General features: G+C 38.3%; 1 protein-coding gene across 2 annotated transcripts in view; it reads left to right on the top strand.

The window, feature by feature from the left end:
• LOC126175835 (uncharacterized) overlaps positions 1-18,406 on the top strand; it is a 288,518-nt gene extending 270,112 nt beyond the window's left edge. For both annotated transcript variants that reach the window (XM_049922837.1, XM_049922836.1), the window contains exons 9-10: positions 8,617-8,808; positions 17,611-18,406. In XM_049922837.1, the coding sequence (XP_049778794.1) occupies positions 8,617-8,808; positions 17,611-17,759 (341 nt within the window). In that variant the 3' untranslated portion in view covers positions 17,760-18,406. The remainder of the gene's footprint in view (positions 1-8,616; positions 8,809-17,610) is intronic.
• The last annotated feature ends 1,154 nt before the right edge of the window (positions 18,407-19,560 follow it).

Raw genomic sequence — 19,560 nt, 5'->3', positions numbered from 1 at the left:
AGAATAGCCTTCAGCTAAGTCCATGACTACGACCTAGCAAGGCGCCATTAACCATATCTGGAGAGAGTCTCATTTGTATAGTCAAGAGCGATGTACCACAATGATGGAATTAAAAGTTAAGTATAACCTAAGCTGCATACTTTTCTCTACAGCTTTCACAACTTATCCTGTTCCAGACTTCACGCCCGTCTGCGTTAGTTAGCGTGCATTTCAGCCTCCTCTATCTACAAGGTGTTGGCACATTTGCCAACACATCAGAGACAATCTCATAAATCCATGGACCCTGCATGTCAGCAAGGGGCTGCTCATACTAGTGGAGGCTCTGTATTAGTGTGGGGCGTGTGCAGTTGGAGTGATATGGGACCCCTGATACGTCTAGATACGACTCTGACAGGTGCCACATACGTAAGCATCCTGTCTGATCATCTGCATCCATTCATGTCCATTGTACATTCCGACGGGCTTGGGCAATTCGAAATTGCCCCAGGAACACTCTTCTGAGCTTAAACGCTTCCGCTGGCCACCAAGCCCCCCAGACTTGAACATTATTGAGCATATCTGGGATACGTTGCAACGTGCTGTTCAGAACACATCTCCACCACCTCATACTCGCACGGATTTATGGACAGCCCTGCAGGACTCATGGTGTCAATTCCCTCCAGCACTACTCGAGACGTTAGCCGAGTCCGTGCCACGTCGTGTTGCGGCAGTTTTGCGTGCTCGCGGGGCCCTACACGATATTAAGCAGATGTACCAGTTTCTTTCGCTCCTCATTGTATGTTACAGAAATGGCGGTATCTCTTGATTTCATTGACTTATAAGATTCAGATTTTTATATCGTCAAGAGACCATAGACCTCAGTGTGTGGCTTACATTCCATCTTGATACATTTCTCTGTTCCTGAGATAAATGGCTTTTAACTGTCGGACAGACAATAAAGCGCTCATTTAAGGACTTCCGTTTTACCGACCGTATCACTCAAACTGCACATGCCCCACGCCATTACAGAACCTCCACCAGCATGAACAGTCCTGTTGTGTCTAGACAAGACAGTCTAGACACAAGGCGAGGAAACCGAAAGGGCACGCGTCAACTCACGCCGACTGGCGTGAAGTCTGGAACAGGATACGTAATGAATGCTATAAAGAAAAGTACGTAGCTGCGGTAATACTTAACTTTAATTCATCATTTGTATACAGCATTCTTGATGATACAAGTGAGACTCTCTATAAAAATCGTTAATGGCGCCTTGCTAGGTCGTAGCCATGGACTTAGCTGAAGGCTATTCTAACTATCTCTCGGCAAATGAGAGAAAGGCTTCGTCAGTGTAGTCGCTAGCAAAGTCGTCGTACAACTGGGGCGAGTGCTAGTACGTCTCTCTAGACCTGTCGTGTGGTGGCGCTCGGTCTGCAATTACTGACAGTGGCGACACGCAGGTCCGACATGTACTAATGGACCGCGGCCGATTTAAAGCTACCATCTAGCAAGTGTGGTGTCTGGCGGTGACACCACAAGTCCCTTGCTGACATGCAGAGTCCATGGACTCATGAGGTTGTCTCCACGCCCGTACACGTCCATCCGCTCAATACAATTTGAAACGAGACTCACCGACCAGGCAACATGGTTCCAGTCATTAACAGTCCAATTTCGATGTTGATGGGCCCAGGCGAGGCGCAAAGATTTGTGTCGTGCAGTCATGAACGGTACACCAGCGAGCCTTCGGCTGCGAAAGCCCATATCGTGTACAATTCTTGGAAAAAGGCACAGCTAAGGCAAAAAGGATAGTAGAAATGATTCACAAAACTACCGTCCAGTATCCTTGACACCTATTTGTTGCGGAATCAGAACATATTCTGAGATCAAATATAATGAGGTATCTTGAACAGAATGACTTCTTCAATGCCAACTAGAACGGTTTTCGAACATATCGGTAATGTGAAACCCAACTCACACTTTTCTCACACGACATACTGAAAGCTTTAGATCAAGGCAACCAAGTAGACGCAGTGTTTCTTGATTTCCGAAAATCATTTGACTCAGTCCCGCACCAACACTTACTGTCAAAAGCACCAACTTAAGGGGCATCAAGTTAAATTTGTGAGTACACTGAGGATAGAGGTGAATTCGGGTGTGTTCCCCAGGGAAGTGTTGGGACCCTTACTGTCCATGTTGTATACTCATGACCTTGCAGACAGTATTAACAGTAAACTCCGGCTTTTTGCGGATGATACAGTTACCTATAATGAAGTACTATCTGAGAGACGCTGCATAAATACTCAGTCAGATCTTGATAAGATTTCAACATGGTGCAGAGATTGGCAACTTGCTCTGAATGTTCAAAAATGTAAAATTTTGTACTTCACAAAACGTAGTATCCTATGTAATATCAATGGTCACTGTTTGAATCAACCAACTCATGCAAATAACTGGGTGTGACAGTTTGTAGGAATATGAGATGGAATGATCACATATGTTCAGTCGTGGGTAAAGCAGTTCGTAGATTTCATTTTACCGGTAGAGTACTGGGAAAGTGCAATCAGTCTACAAAAGAGATTGCTTACAAATCACTAGTGCGACACTTCCTAGAACATTGCTGCAGTCTTTGGGACCCGTATCAGATAGGACTAACAGGGGATATTGGATGTAAACAGAGAAGGGCAGCACGAATAGTCGCAGGTTTGTTTAATATATGTGGGAGAGTGTCGCAGAGTTACTGAAGGAAATGAAATAGCAGACTCTTGAAGACAGACGTAAAATATCACGAGAAAGTCCGTTAACAAAGTTTCAAGAACCAGCTTTAATTGATTACTCCAGGGATAAACTACAACTCCCTACACATCGTTCACATAGGGATCGTGAGGACAATATTAGAACAATTACTGCACGCGCAGAGGCATTAAACAATCATTCTTCCCACACTCCATACATGAATGGAACAGGAAGAAACCACAATAACTGGTACAATGTGACGTAACCTCTGCCATACACCTCACGGTGGCTTGCAGAGTGTAGATGTAGACGTAGAATTTTGATTCCTAGATTGGATAAACTATCTACACTGAAGCGCCAAAGAAACTGGTACAGGTTTGCGTATTCGAATTCAGAGATATGTAAACAGACAGAATACGCTCAGTGGCCGGCAGTGCCTACACAGGGTGTTACAAAAAGGTACGGCCAAACTTTCAGGAAACATTCCTCAGACACAAATAAAGAAAAGATGTTATGTGGACATGTGTCCGGAAACGCTTAATTTCCATGTTAGAGCTTATTTTAGTTTCGTCAGTATGTACTGTACTTCCGCGATTCACCGCCACATGTGTGGGCTGACGAGAATCCGCACGCAATTGTGCAATCACGTCATCAACACAGGTTTTCTGTGAACGTTTGGGCAGGCATTGTTGGTGATGTCTTGATTGGGCCCCATGTTCTTCCACCTACGCTCAATGGAGCACGTTATCATGATTTCATACGGGATACTCTACCTGCGCTGCTAGAACATGTGCCTTTACAAGTACGACACAACATGTGGTTCATGCACGAGGAGCTCCTGCACATTTCAGTCGAAGTGTTCGTACGCTTCTCAACAACAGATTCGGTGACCGACGGATTGGTAGAGGCGGACCAGTTCTATGGCCTCCACGCTCTACTAGCCTCAACCATCTTGACTTCCATTTATGGGGGCATTTGAAAGCTCTTGTCTACGCAACCCCGGTACCAAAAGTAGAGACTCTTCGTGCTCGTATTGTGGACGGCTGTAATACAATACGCCATTCTCCAGGGCTGCATCAGCGCATCAGGGATTCCATGCGACGGAGGGTGGATGCATGTATCCTCGCTAACGGAGGACATTTTGAACATTTCCTGTAACAAAGTGTTTAAAGTCACGCTGGTACGTTCTGTTGCTATGTGTTTCCATTCCATGATTAATATTATTTGAAGAGAAGTAATAAAATGAGCTCTAACATGGAAAGTAAGCGTTTCCGGACACATGTCCACGTAACATATTTTCTTTCTTTGTGTGTGAGGAATGTTTCCTGAAAGTTTGGCCGTACCTTTCTGTAACACCCTGTATAAGACAACACATGTCTGGCCCAGTTGTTAGATCAGTTACTGCTGCTAAAATGGCAGGTTATCAAGATTTAAGTGAGTCTGAACGTGGTGTTTTCATCGGTGCACGAGCGATGTCACACAGCATCTCCGAGGTTGCGATGAAGTAGGGATTTTCCCATATTACCATTTCACGAGTGTACTGGGAATATTACAATTCCGGTAAAACATCAAATCTCTGACATCGCTGCGGCCAGAAAAGGATCCAGCAAGAACGGAGCAACGACGACTGCTGAGTATCGTTCAACCGTTCTGCAAATTGCTGCAGATATCAATGCTGGGCCATCAGCAAGTGTCAGTATGACAACCAGTCAACGAAGCATCATCGATATGGGCTTTTGGGGCCAGAGGCCCACTCATGTACCCATCATGACTGCACAACACTAAGCTTTACGCCTCGCCTGGGCCCATCGACACCGACATTCGACTGTTGATGACTGGAACCAAGTTGCCTGGTCGGACGAGACTCGTTTAAAATTGTTCAAATGACTCTGAGCACTAAGGGACCTAACATCTGAGATCATCAGTCCCCTAGAACTCAAAACTACTTAAACCTAACTAACTTAAGGGCATCACACACATCCATCCACTAGGCAGGATTCGAACCTGCGACAGTAGTGGTCGCGCGGTTCCAGACTGAAGTGCCTAGAACCGCTCGGCCACACCGGCCGGCAAATTTCAAATTGTATTGAGTAACTGGATGTGTACGGGTATTGAGACAACCTCATGAAACCATGTAGCCTGCATATCAGCAGAAGACTGTTCAAGCTGGCGGAGGCTCTGTAATGGTGTGGAGCGTGTACAGTTGGAATGATATGAGATCCCTGATATGTCTAGATACGAGTCTGGTAGGTGACACATTTGTAAGCATTCTATCTGATCACCAGTATCTGCCCATGTCCTTGGTGCATTCAGACAGACTTGGGCAATTCCAGTAGGACAGTGCAACACCCCACACGTTCAGTATTGCTACAGAGTCACTCCAGAAACACTTTACTGAGATTAAACACTTCTGCTGGCCACCAAACTCCCCAGACATGAATATTATTGAACATATCAGGGATGACCTGCAACGTGCTGTTTAGAAGAGATCTCAACCACTCATACTCTTATGGATTTATGGACAGCCCTGCAGGATTCATGGTGTCAATTCCCACCAGTACTACTTCAGACATCAGTCAAGTCCATGCCATGTCTCGTTGAGGCACTTTTGCATGCTCGCAGGGGCCTTACATTGTATTAGCCGGTTGCACCAGGTTCTTTGGCTCTCCAGTGTCTATTCATAATGAAATTCATATGGAATCTTCAGTGTGTGACTCCTACTCGCACTTGGCCAATAAAAAGCTATATATATTTGTGTGTCTGTGATTTTATATAATTTTTTTATATAATGAAACAAGCACATAGCTGTCATGTCCCAAACGTATGAAGTGACACAACGTGAAAAGCACTGTTACATGACACAACAAAATTACAATTAGTTACACATATAAAGATTGTATAAAGACAGTTCTATATAACAGTCAAAATAATCAAAGATCAGAAATATAATTTTAAAATATATGACTGGGAAGGGAGTAAGGTCATTTTATTATGCTAAAGGGAACCATGTAAAATTCTGACCAGTAACACATTACACTCACAGTATCTGGGTCATCAGTCATTTCATTAAAGACAAACAACATTAACCATGAGTCCTTTGAAACTCATTAGCTAATAGTATGCCACATCTGTAATATAAATAGTGACAGTGAACAACCAAATTTCCTTTTTGAAAACAACAATACAGCCAATACCACATGACAGCCAAATTATAACAGCCTATTAAAAGAAACCGTTGTTCATCGTAGTCAAATTACAGTTACATATAAAAAAACATACAAAATTATAGCATCAGAACAATAAAAGCTAAGAAATAAAATCTGAAGATGTATAGAAGGAAGGTGGTAATGGCATACATTTTAATTAAAAGAAACTGGTAAAAAATTATGGCATACAATTTTGTTAATGGCAACAATGGGATAGCATACTTGATCTCAGTGGAACAAAACAAAGCTATATATGTAATAAGACAATTTTAAGCAACATCACATTGTGCCAAATGCTGATTACTCTTTTTTTATAATAATGATTATTTCTCTATTTTGGCATTTGGAGGAGAAAGTTGGTGATTTCAGTTATATTAAAAGATCTCCCTGCAAAGAGGAATGCCTTTGTTTCAATGATTGTCACTCCAGCTCAGTTATCATATCACTGGAACTTCTTTGGTGTCCTCACTGGTAAGGATCCCATGCAGTGTGTGTGTGTGTGTGTGTGTGTGTGTGTGTGTGTGGTGTGAGAGAGAGTGAAGAACCTCACACTTTTTTCATATTTCAGGGTAAGTTACAAATTTTCGCACCATCAGGTATCTTGTCTAAATCATTTTATAATTTGTTTTGATCTTCTGTTGACATGACTAGATGATAAATGATAGCATCTCCCACAAAAAATCTAAGTGGGCTGGTAAGATAGTCTTCTAAGCTTTTTATATAGATTAAGAACAGCAGAGCACATATAATATTTGTGGTATCACATATCAATACCACACCATAGGTGTCAAAGTTGGCAACGCAACTGCAAGTTTCTGTCTGATGGACCCAACAGAGCACACCCACTGAACCACCGCCCCATATAAGATTGATGGTAGCAGCCAGACAGCCCACTGACACTCGGAGACAATTCGTTGGGTGACACTATGCAGATCCTGCCACACTGCAGCTCTGGCACCCTAGTTAATGCATTTGTTCAGACAGCCTCATCCTTGTTGTTATTGTTATAAACTGGTCTCTACCTCTTGATCCATTATTTGTAATGAGTCTTCGTACACTTGGAGAAACACAAGCTAAGTAAATCTGCTTTTTGTTGTGTTAGATTGTTTGCTTATTATTTCTGCTCCTGTCCAGCTTTCCTATGATGACAGTTGCTGTGGAACTTTGTAGCCCACCTCTCCATACCATTTGCATGAAGTCTTACACAACAACATTTTGTACATTACTGTAAGTTTGGTTACAGTAAATGATTTTCCGTCAATTACTGCGACATTTATGGCAGAAAATCATGAATCCAGTTGCATGTCAAAGAAGATTATAAGATAGGTGAACAGTTTTATTAGAAACCACTGCCAGCTGGGCTGGCCGAGCGGTTCTAGGCACTACAGTCTGGAATCGCGCCACCGCTATGGTCGCAGGTTCGAATCCTGCCTCGGACATGGATGTGTGTGATGTCCTTAGGTTAGTAAGGTTTAAGTAGTTCTGAGTTCTAGGGGACTAATGACCTCAGAAGTTAAGTCCAATATTGCTCAGAGCCATTTGAACCATTTAGAAACCACTTATGATGAATGATTCAAAAGTCTTCTCAAAGTCCATTAATATGGGATCAACTTGAGATCATCTATTGATAACACACACTACTTCACATGAATAAAGAGTCAGTTGTATTTCAAGTGTATGATATTTTTTTAATTTGTGCTGCTTATGTCTCAAGGTAACCAGTCTGTTTTATGGAAAACCTTCATCTAGTCCATTGCCAGCTCTGATAATGCACACTTTTATGACTCTAGGATGAAGGATTACAGACCTAACACTGCCACCATAGACTGTTGCTAGCTGTTGGTGAATACTTGCCCAGTCAGGCAATTTGTTACTGAAAATCTTGCTTGATGGGCCAATCCACATTAAGTGAAGCATTTTGAATCCTATATAGCCATTTAATGACACCAGGCCCTTTATAGACATACTGAATGTTACTAGGGATGAATATCATCTCCAATAAGTGACACGTTTATTGATTACAGACTTAAATATCTCTGATAACATACCTTCCTTTGGTAATTGTATTCTTCCTATATTGTGGGTGATCCATGAGTGTATGGGAGAATCAATTTTCATTATTTTTTGCAAGAGTGAATATTTTGTCATGGGTTATTGAAAGTTGTTGACTCATTTTGCCATATAAACTTGGTGATTTTCCTGTTGAATTTTAAGTCATAATAAAAGAATGTTCCAATGTCTAAAAAACTTTGTTCATGGGGTGTAAGTCTAGTGCATTTGGCAGCTGCCATTTTGAAGCATCTACAGCATGGAAATCACATGCAAGAAGGAACTCAAAACCTAGTCATTTGAAAACTAAACATATCCATGCACATTCAAAGTGCCACATTCCATGCAAAAAAAACTTGACTCTGGCTGGAACGACAACTGCAACAGAAAGTCAAAGAGTGCCACATGAAGTTGTCTTAGCATGATCTTGTGATAGCTTAATATATATTTTGTGTCAATTGCAATTGCTTTACATAATGAGTACCTATGAATTGCTAGTATAATCAACAAAAGAGATTGACTTTCAATACCTACACAATCAGTTAAAGCATTTATTTGTTTGACATTCCTTTTAGTTACTATAGTTCATTCATTTTTTTGTTAACCATGTATTTTTATTTAATTAATTATTTATCGCAATTTCTCTTTTCAGCACTCATATTGTTCCATGACTACATACCAGCTCTTATTGTAGCTGGAGCTCTTGGAGTGGCTAAGGGTTTCAGAACTGTCTACATGACAATTGTCATTCCTAATTATGTTCCTATTGAGAGGCTGGCATCTGCTAATGGACTACAAATGGTGGTCAATTCATTTTTTATTCTAGTTTCAATTCCAATGATGGGTATGTTTAACATTTTCAAATGTTCCTTTGTACAATTTAATGTTTAAGAATTTTCTCTAGCCATAAGAATACAATATTTGAGTATTTTAGTTGCACAAACAAAAACCCAATTATACATTAGTCAAGTGTTTTAACAGGAAATATTTTATAAAATAAGAATACAGGTTTGACAGAGCTGCAGTAGGAAGACATTACACACAGAAATCAAACTTGACAGACTTGTGAATGTAGTAACTGTGGCTAGAAATAGATGAAGACACAATTTCAGTACACTTTAATATCAATATATTCTTTTGACCTCATATAGCTACCTTTTTTCTTTGATATCTAATTAGGAACAGAGTTGCTGATACTATAAACATGTCTGTCTTTACATCATGCTATTTATTTTATTCCATCAGTGACAGATCTATCAGTTTTCTTTACATAAGTCTGCTTGAGACAGATGGATAAGTCTTTCTATTATAGATGTATACCCCTAAACAACAAACTGCTGAAATAAACTATAGCTCTTTCAGTGGCTAAATATCAGGATTGTCATTTTTAATAATATCTATCAGATTGCAGTTGTTTTTGGAATATGATGAATTTCAGTAACTGTTTTGGATCCCAAATTAGGTGGATGTCAACCATATAGATTAGATACAGGATGTAATCAAACACCAGTTTATACCTTATACAATATCTCCTTGGCACCTGCAGGACTTATACAATTTATGCATAGCTGCTTGATACTATTTACATATGACCATGCACAAAAGAGTTAAAATCCATGTTATGATGGACTAAACCTTTTTTATGCATTAGAAGTACATTACTGGTTAGGTGGCAATAATATTATGGATTAGGAGAATACATTCATCAACAAACCAAATGAGATAAGTTTAAAAATTTCTCTTTAGATTGTAAATGCCTGGCAAGCAAGGGGGGAGCGATATGACAACTATTTTGTGTAATAGTAGCTATTACCAAATGCGGTATGGTATCACTTTGTACAAGGAGCTGAGTCTTCAGACATCCATAGTAAGAGGCTTGTAAAAGGTAATTTATGACGCAAGGCAGCAAGTTCTTACCCTGTGAGTAAAATACTGTAGCAAACACATGCTTATTTTTCAACGTGCACCCTTTTTAGGCCAATAAACTGTGACCAGATTCTCACCAGTCAGTAGGTTGCATCAGTAAATTGCGAGTCTGCTAATGCCCATATTACACCATTGATGTTCTTTAATAAATATTTTATAAAAGCTAGGACAACACTCTGACTTTTATAAAAGATGTGATAAAAGTACCGTAGTACATTGTCAAAGATTTTATAAAATGTCTTTTATTAAAGATATTTGACAAATATCTTTTATGCTGTGACACAGGCATAAGATGAAAAACACTCATTATGGCTGCTTTAATAGATTTTTCAATAATTCCAGCTTCAAATCACTCATTTTTTTCATTTTTGAAGCTCCTTTGTGGACAGCTGCAATGTTTCAATAAAATACTACTTCTTTCTTTTGTGATCAATGCTTCTTCACTCTTTTTTCCTCAGAAAGATATATGTAGAAATCTCTAGTCATTATTCTAGCCTTTGTTAGGTAATCAGTGAGGGAATCATTCTTGCAACACAGATAATATTGGATATAGGGGAGAATAGCACCCAACGTAACATGGTACACAGTGAAAACATTCAATTTCAGCCTTTTCTAGTAATATGTTTTCTTCACTTTGATATCACCATGACCTTTATAAAAATGTCTTTGGCTGTACCTGTGAAATATTTGGTGAGCTATATTCTTCTTGCATCTTTTTGATAGAAATCACAATTAACACCTACTTATAAATTATATATTTTCCATAATACATACAGCTATGAGTAATTTGCTATCTTGTGATCAAATATACACTTTTATCTATATATACCCCAGTTGTAGGTTATGAATCTTAATTCATTTTTAGTTGATGGTGTATTTAGTACACAGTGAACACTTGTATACAGTACACAGAGAGACAGGGTATACTTATGGATGCAGAGAAATTGAAGCCTACAACAATGTATCACGTTGCAGAATATATTGCTGAAAGTTTTATCAAGCCAATGATACCAAATTTTTTTTAGTTGTGTGATCATATATTAATTAGTGGCCAAATTATTTTTGTTTTATTCTATAATGTGGTCAATGAATTGTCCTTGTAAATAAATACAAACATTTTGTTTTTAAGAAATAATTTATTCAAAATCACCAAAAACACAATATTTGTTTCAGTGGATAAAATCACCTGCATGATTGTTTACTAATAGCCATCAGCTGTCACCCAAAATTTTGACTGCTGTTTCATTTCTCATTCTTAGTCACAACCAGATAAAACAGATTAGATTAATTCTTTCCAAAATAGCCTGAAATTGCTGAGAAATTCTTTGTTGTTTACTTTTTAGTGGCATTCAATAAAAAGAAATTAAGGGTCATAGTGTATTGTTGGTTTCAAGACCCTGGGGGGTATTTTCAACCAGTTAACAAGAAAAGATTTTCTTATCAACTGCACAATATCATCTTACCTCATGGTGCATGAAAGTTGTATCTGAAGAGTATCTGATGAATATACAAATCACCATTAACAGTACCACATACCAGTGACTCATAAGACACTGAACAGAAGTTTGGAATTTAATCCAGGACATTGGCACAAAGTCTAGTAATTAGAATTTCATACAACAACCTCCCCTCCCCTTACTGGCTAAATACTGGTACTGACAATTTATTACACCACATGAATTCAAACAGACTACCTGTGAGTGAAGCACCATGGTACAGACATGTTAATGACCTTAACTATAGACATGTGATGTTCGCCTGCTTTGTTTCTTCATTGTTAGTCCTCAGTGTCGACATACTGAATTTTTGTACTGGTTGAAAAATGGGGGGGTTGGAAGTTCAATACTGACTACTATAAATGATGTAGCTGACAGTTGCATTTCTCAGTTCTTTACTCTCACCTGTTCACAACCCCCCAATATCACACATATATATGGCTAGTTCACTATTGGTAAATTTAGATAAGCTTCATTAATAGCTTGCAGGCAAAGATTAGCATACTACTACAATAGTCTGCTATTGAACATCTATCAGCAGTAAAAACCTAACCACAATGTTCACAGTTCTTTCAGAGTAAAACAGTACCTGTGACACTATTTCTCAAATGAATTGTACAAACACTGTCATTGTTTTTAACACACAACCTATTGGTGTTACACTAATTCCACTGGAAATGGAAATGAGCATTTGGCATCAATGGCCTGAAGTCCCCTTACAGGGCAGGTCCAGCCACCTTGGTGAAGGTCTTTTTAAATTTGATGCCACATTGGGTGACCTGTGCCATGGATGGGGATGAAATGATGATGAAGACAACACAGCACCCAGTCCCTGAGTGGAGAAAATCCCTGACCCAGCTGGGAATTGAACCCAGGCCTGGAGGATGGCAATCAGTCATGCTGACCACTCAGCTATCGGGACAGACACTAATTCCACTGCATTATTGTTACTCTAACTGATACAAACTTCCCGTCTGAAAGTCGATCATGGACTGACTACCTCAGGACCAAAAATCAGTCCTTTATATGTCCTCAAAATAATAGGCACTTCAACTATACATTGTTCAACGTTTAAGTTACAGAAATTATGATTAAAACATAACTCATTCAGTTAACTGAATACATTAAAAATTTTCTCCTCTTTAACAGTTCCTTCTGTCACAAAGGTTAGGCCAAATTATTTGTTTAAATAATGAAATTAACAGACATAATTATGCAAACAATGCTTTTGGCAAACCAGGTAATTATTTTTGAATTAATTAAGGGCTGGCTTTGCTAATATGTGTTGTGAATTGGCAGGAGCCAATTCACGGAGTTTGGAGGAAGCCGAAAGGCACGCATTTAAGCTCACGCAGGCTGGCATGAGGTCTGGAAAATGTAGCCAAAAGTAGTACATAGCTTCTGGAATACTTAACTTTAATCCATAATTGGAGAACATCGCTCTTGATGATACATAATTTATAATCTCAATATAAACGTGTAATGGCGCCTTGCTAGGTCGTAGCAAATGACGTAGCTGAAGGCTATGCTAACTATCGTCTCGGCAAATGAGAGCATATTTGTCAGTGTAGCTTCGCTAGCAAAGTCGGCTGTACAACTGGGGCGAGTGCTAGGAAGTCTCTCTAGACCTGCCGTATGGCGGCGCTCGGTCTGCAATAACTGACAGTGGTGACACGCCGGTCCAACGTATACTACCGGACCGCGGCCGATTTAAAGGGCTACCACCTAGCAAGTGTGGTGTCTGGCAGTGACACCACAATATGTTTTCGAATAGAGCCAAATAAATACTTAAGCAAATCCTAGTAGTACTTCTTCCAAATGTTTAGAATTAGTACAGAATTTATATTTGTTTACAAGTCAAGAATAGAATTTAAGTCACAAAACATTTACTGGTTTCACCCTATAACAAAAGATATTAACTAGTAATAGTCCAAATAAATTAGGAAACTAATTACATACACAAAACTAAGCACATAATTAGACCTGGTGCTATATTCCTTAAGACTAGGGCCAACATTTCTCTTTTATGGAAATACAGATTATACTCATGTGTGTTACAGGTAATTAGGCAAAAAAATAAAAATAAAATCAATTTAAAGAGGCAGATGAGAAAACAAGAGAGGAAGTAAAGAGATCCTAGCTTGCTTCATCACAGAGGGTGGCACCATTCAGCAAAAGTAGCTTTCACCTTGCAAAAAACCTTCTTTTACTTAATGCTTCTCATAAAATATAACATCGTCTTTTTATTGATATATCTGTAGCAGTAACTTATTGCTTATTATTCAGTATCATGTTGTGGACTTGCATAATGCTTTCATCAGTCATTGTAGTTTCTTAGACATCCTTTGCAGTTTTAGCTCAAGTGCAGTACAACCATTACTCTCAAAAGAAGTACCACTATAGTTTGTCACCTAATTTTTAGTTGTTAAAAATGAAGTATGAGACCTTATACCTCTGTATAATAAACTATAAATTAATTTATTGTGATGTTAACCATTTCACAATTAAGAAACTGATAATGACATGGCACTCCAATTAACAGTTTTTAAAGGAACACATAAAAGGCACCTGACTTAGAAATACGAAGAAACATAACTACCCCATAGATGAAGCTGACTCTTCACTTGTATTATTGTACAACAGAACCAACATGTGCCCTCAGTGTCTTTCACAGTGGCATGCCTGAGTAAAACCTTTTGGGTTTACTAGCTGCATCACTTCACATAAAATGCTTGAGCTTTCGATGGCTGTCTCTACCATCATCATCAGAAGTAAAAACTACTGACTGACAAGGCTGCCACTATGTGCTGCTTGTACCGGCATGATAGCAATGTCTGGAACTTTGTAGAACTGATGCACAATCAAAAGACTAGTTGTGCAGCTCTTAGCAGCTCTGGTATTATGCAGGACCAATTACACCAGGTGGCAAAAGAGGTCAGTGCCATGTCTGAAAACTGTCACTCCTTTCTCCCTACAAGTGTGAAGCTCAATATCCAAAGTCCACACACCTGTCTTAGTAAGTGTGCAACCCTGGTCTCTGTTAAAATTGTTGTGGTTTCTTCTAATCTCAGCTGCCTGCTTTCAAGTGCCACTGATGAACAATGACTCACAAATCAATGTGGGGCAATGGGCAGCAAGAAAGAACTTGTGTTGCAGGGATATGGACTGAAACCAGTGTTCTGGCATAAATCCAAGATTCTTTATACCCTGTTAAAGATGATATAGCCTTTTGAGTGCCCAGTGTGTATGGTACCCCTTGTGAATGCAGCAGCATCTATATAGGTCAAACTATTCACATGCTTACTGACCACTTTGCTGGGCACACGTGATATTAAGCACATGGAGCTTGAGAAGTCAGCCCTAGTTGAAAATTTCCTGAAAAATGAGCATAGAACACAATTTTAAAAAATGAGATACTTGGCTTCTACCTCACCATACAGGGATTATAACAATTTTAACAGAAATCATGGATGCACACTTAATAGGACATCAGGGTACGCTTTAGATATTGAGCAAAATCAGATATAGATGCTTGGGGAGGCAGGAGTGACAGTTACAGATGTGGCACAACTGGTTCCATGGTGGACCAGAGGTGCTACAAACTTCCCAAGTTGTCTTCCATGCTTCCTATGGTCCTCTCTGGAAGGTTCCATATGCTACCACCACAACTTTGTAAATAGATAACTGCCAGCCTTGGCAGTCAGTGTTACATGGATTGTAGGCTGAGAAGATTTTATTCATAGACCAACATAACATAAACATAACTCCATTTACATTGCCACCTTTTCTTTGTCATGCATGTATTCGTTACTACTTGGGATTGAGGAATGTAACACAATGGTTAGAAAACTAGACTTGAATTCAGCAGAAGTGGAGTTCAAATGCCTGTCTCGCCATACCAATTAAGTTTCCCATGGTATCCTAAAGTGAATTAAGATGATTCCTACAAAGATTCCACTGAATATGCTATGACTTTTTCCTTCTACATCTTTGTCTAATCTGAGATTATTCTCTGTCTCTAATGACTTGGTTGTTTTTAGGGTATTAAACTTTAATATTCTTCTTTTTTTTTCTTTTCCAAACAATGAACATTTAAATCAAATTCCAACCTTCATGAAATATTTAAACAGCACCAAATAAATAGTAGTACTGCAGAGAGAAGGCATCATATAATTTCTTTATCACAAATTTAATGTTTCAGTTATTTTGTCAAACTGTCCTGGATTTGATTATGTCCAAATATGAATTTTTCAACATACTACAGTAAGAGTAGGTATCTGGCAAATGCTATTCTCATATCTAGAAATCATTGATTTTACTTTGACTGCCAAAAATATTAAGTACCTAGTAGGAATATTGATCATATTCTGTAAACATGTATACCAAGAACAGATGTGTAAATTATTAGAATTGCAGAAACCAGTGACAACTACAATGGCCACCAAAGTGCATTAACGCTGCCACCATGTGATCATGTTACCAGTTACAACAGGTTATAGCACATCATATGATCAGTGAACATTATGAAAGATCATGCAGAATATCACACACTGGCATGAGACAAGGATACCAGCACATGACAAAGTTCTGAAGTGACCTTATTATGGGTCCAGCTGATAAAATTCTGAAATACTGATGCAAATGGATCAGTTTATATGATAATGACCTGATGGGAACATAGATTACAATTTTATGGTGTCACTGGTAGTGCTGCGGAATGGTTTGAGTCTTACCTAACTAATGCGAAATGAAGATTGTTGTTACAAAATACCTGTGGAATAATCAGTCAGTCTTCATTTGATTGGGAATTAATTACATGTAGTGTTCCTCAAGGTTCCATCTGGAGTCCATTGCTTTTTCTCATGTACATTAATGGCATCTTGTCTGTTAAGTTGGAAGATGATAAGTCTGTTTTGTTTGCACATGATATAAACACTGCAATAAGTAGATTTAGAAATGGTAGTGAATCAAATTTTCACTGACATTAATAAACAGTTTAAAGCTAATTCACTGTCATTAAACTTGGAAAAGATCCACTATTTGCAGTTCAGAACCTGTAGGAGATTTCCTTCCAGCAACATGAAGACATGCACATAGATGATGTTGACAGTGTTAAATTTCTGGGATTACAACTCAATAACAAATTTAGTTGGGTAGGGAATACCACAGAATTGCTTTTTGGTCTATGGAACAAGAATTGAATATAATCTAATATAATCCAATCTTATCTAAACACATTATTGAAGTTCTAGTCAATCATGTCAAACTGCACCAAGGGAGGATGTTGATATTGGGTGTCAATGACATTGTAAGACCTTTACATCCATGTACAAGTCATGGACTAACTTCATCACCCTTGATCATTCCACATCATTGTTCTGAAACTAGCAGTGGCTGGGTTACTGAATTACTGTCTCATGAGTAGGCTGTCATAAACTCTACACCATAGGTAAATGCCTTTGGAAGTGTACCATACCTGGAAAGCAAGGCATAACATAAATCTCAGTCCTTCACTGTCTCAGATTATCACCAATTGTCAGACAGCAACACCAATAGATGACAATACAGTCTGGCAATTAGTGTTACCCCTGCTTCATGGTGTGTGGAGCCTTTGGGTATGACATTAGTTCAATTCTGGCAGTGATTCAGGGATTCTGAAGGCACAGCAGTATGTCATGGATGTCCTGCATTCTCATGTGACTGTGCCTTGTTACTAGCTTCTACTGGGATAACACTCATATTCAGACAATGTGTGTCCCAGTGAACTACCTGCATGATGATGAAGTATTCCTTTGGCCAGGAAGAGCCTCCCATCTGATTCCAATTGAATATTTGTGGGATGAGCTTGAATATTAGTTCCATCACAGTGCCAATATTCTAGACATCAATGGCCAGATACAACATTTGGGATCACTTTTTCTCAAGAGAGAATACAGTGGCCTCTATGATTTCCTTCTCAGCTGAATCAATGTACATTTCCATACCCAATATACTACTGACAAACAACCAGCAGCATGCTCTTAATACCAGTCTTATTATTCATTTAACTTGATTTTGAAATCATTGCAACAGAACCACATGACCTATCAACACATAGTTTCATTTCACTTCCTCCTTCTAAACACTTAACTTCTTTAATCAGAAAATGTGCCTGATCAAAATATTTTTTTGCTGTATTGTTTCTTAATTTGTCTTGTATTAACTAAAGCTCTTTCTTGTTATAGGCTACATTCAGAAAGCTACAGGAAGCTACAGCATGTCAATTGCAGCACTCAACCTTATAACCTCTCTCACTGTAATACTATGGACTTCACAGCTGGTTATTCGATGGTACAAGAAAAAGAAACGTGGAGCTAATAAGGAAGCTGCATAAGTTAATTTTTACTGAGAAAATTTGGTCTGAAAAAGGCATTCTGCTTTGCACACAAGACATCACTCCCTGTGATATTATTTAATGAACAATATTTCCTCTTGTTGTAACAAAGCATCATTGGACTGTACAACAGCTGCATCATGTTTCATTTTTACATGACATCACTTTTACTATCTTTCATATATGTGAGTTGAATGGAAGTATTACCTGCTGTTGTTTTTATAGTGCTGTTGAATTTTTTTATTCCATTATTTTGTAATCACACTACATCATGTCACATGGGGGTCCAAGTACATATAATTGGCTCTGTCAGTGAACTTGGTTTGTAGCTAGCTTGTTAGTAGTGATAACTGACATGTTTTATTTTGTACAAACAAGAAAAATACATCCTACAAAGTTCTAATTATCACGTGGACATAGAAATACAGTTCAGCATGCGATTGGAGAGAGAGAATTACTAAGCCGCCAAAGAATGTTATCAGTATTCTCAACTACTTAAAAAGTATTGATTATTTGTGTTTGTTGTCTAGTAGAAGCAGGACATGACTAATCTAATTCAGAGTTTGTAATTATGTTTAAGTTTATATAATAGTATAATTTCTGAACTGACAAAAATATTTTCAAATAAAAAAGACAAAATCAAAGAATAAAAATATGATTTCAGTAATAATTTACATCTATGTACTAACAGTAGTGGTACTTTCTGAAACATATTTGAATGACAGAAATATTCTTGTGCTTCTCAATTGCTTGTCAGCAAAAATTAAAATTGTAATATGTGTTGTGAGTAATGAATGCAAACAATTATCTGAACAATTTCCACGAGCACTAAAATGTGCACATTTGTTGTAACAGTGACTACCAAAAGCAACATGTTTCACTTCATACTAAGTATTTTCAATGGAACAAACATTATGCCCAAGAAGTTAGCAGAAAGCAAATACAGCACAATCTGAAGTTGTCTGCAATGTGAGCAGTCCATCCTGAGTGAAAACAAACATATGCAATAAGGGAAGAACTGCAGTTGTTGTGGCACAAGAAAATCAGTGCAGCTCAACACCAAATGACAAACTGCTTTGGTTGCTCCATGCAACTGCTTATATGCTGTTCTACCAGCAAGAATGCAGTCCACACAACAAACTGATGGGATCATTTTCTTTACAACACTGCTTATAGCAAGGCTTTAGTTCTCAATAACAACAATCTAATTGCTTCATGTAATTTTCTCCATTGCTGATTTTATACATTTTTATTCATTAATTCATTATATGCAGTAGATCCCATTAAGAAGGAGAACCTCCAGATGAGGAATGAGTCAAGAAATACATTAACAAAAGACAAGCATATCATAGAAACTTAATCTCTATACTGTATTAACAGTTTTATACTGTTTAGTGCTAGTCATACTTATCCATCTAATTTTAATCAAGTCTATCACAAAGAGAGCTGCAATTTTTAAGAAAAGCTACTGCCTCCTCTATTATACTAATTAAGTTTTGCTGTCCACCTACTGGCACCATAGTACTTGCTTTATTAATGTGGTATAATTTAGTTACATGCATCTTGAGACACTGTATCCTGTTTACAGTACATTAGTACTATTCATGCAGCTTTAGCTTTACAATGAACACCACTATTTGGCATGCAGCTAATGTAACTTTTCAATCTTCGAATCAAGATATTCAGATAATTTACAGAAAGAGACAGTAATGAGGTACTGTTATACTTTTATTTTCTTTTGAGGTGGTTAAGATTCCCAATTTTTTGCTGTATGAGCATGTTAAATACCTTTGTACTAGAG

Source organism: Schistocerca cancellata, chromosome 3, assembly GCF_023864275.1.
Source record: "Schistocerca cancellata isolate TAMUIC-IGC-003103 chromosome 3, iqSchCanc2.1, whole genome shotgun sequence".
In the NCBI taxonomy this organism is placed as follows: Eukaryota; Metazoa; Arthropoda; class Insecta; order Orthoptera; family Acrididae; genus Schistocerca; species Schistocerca cancellata.
The sequence above is the reverse complement of the archived record's forward strand: the minus strand, read 5'-3'. Positions and strand labels throughout refer to the sequence as shown.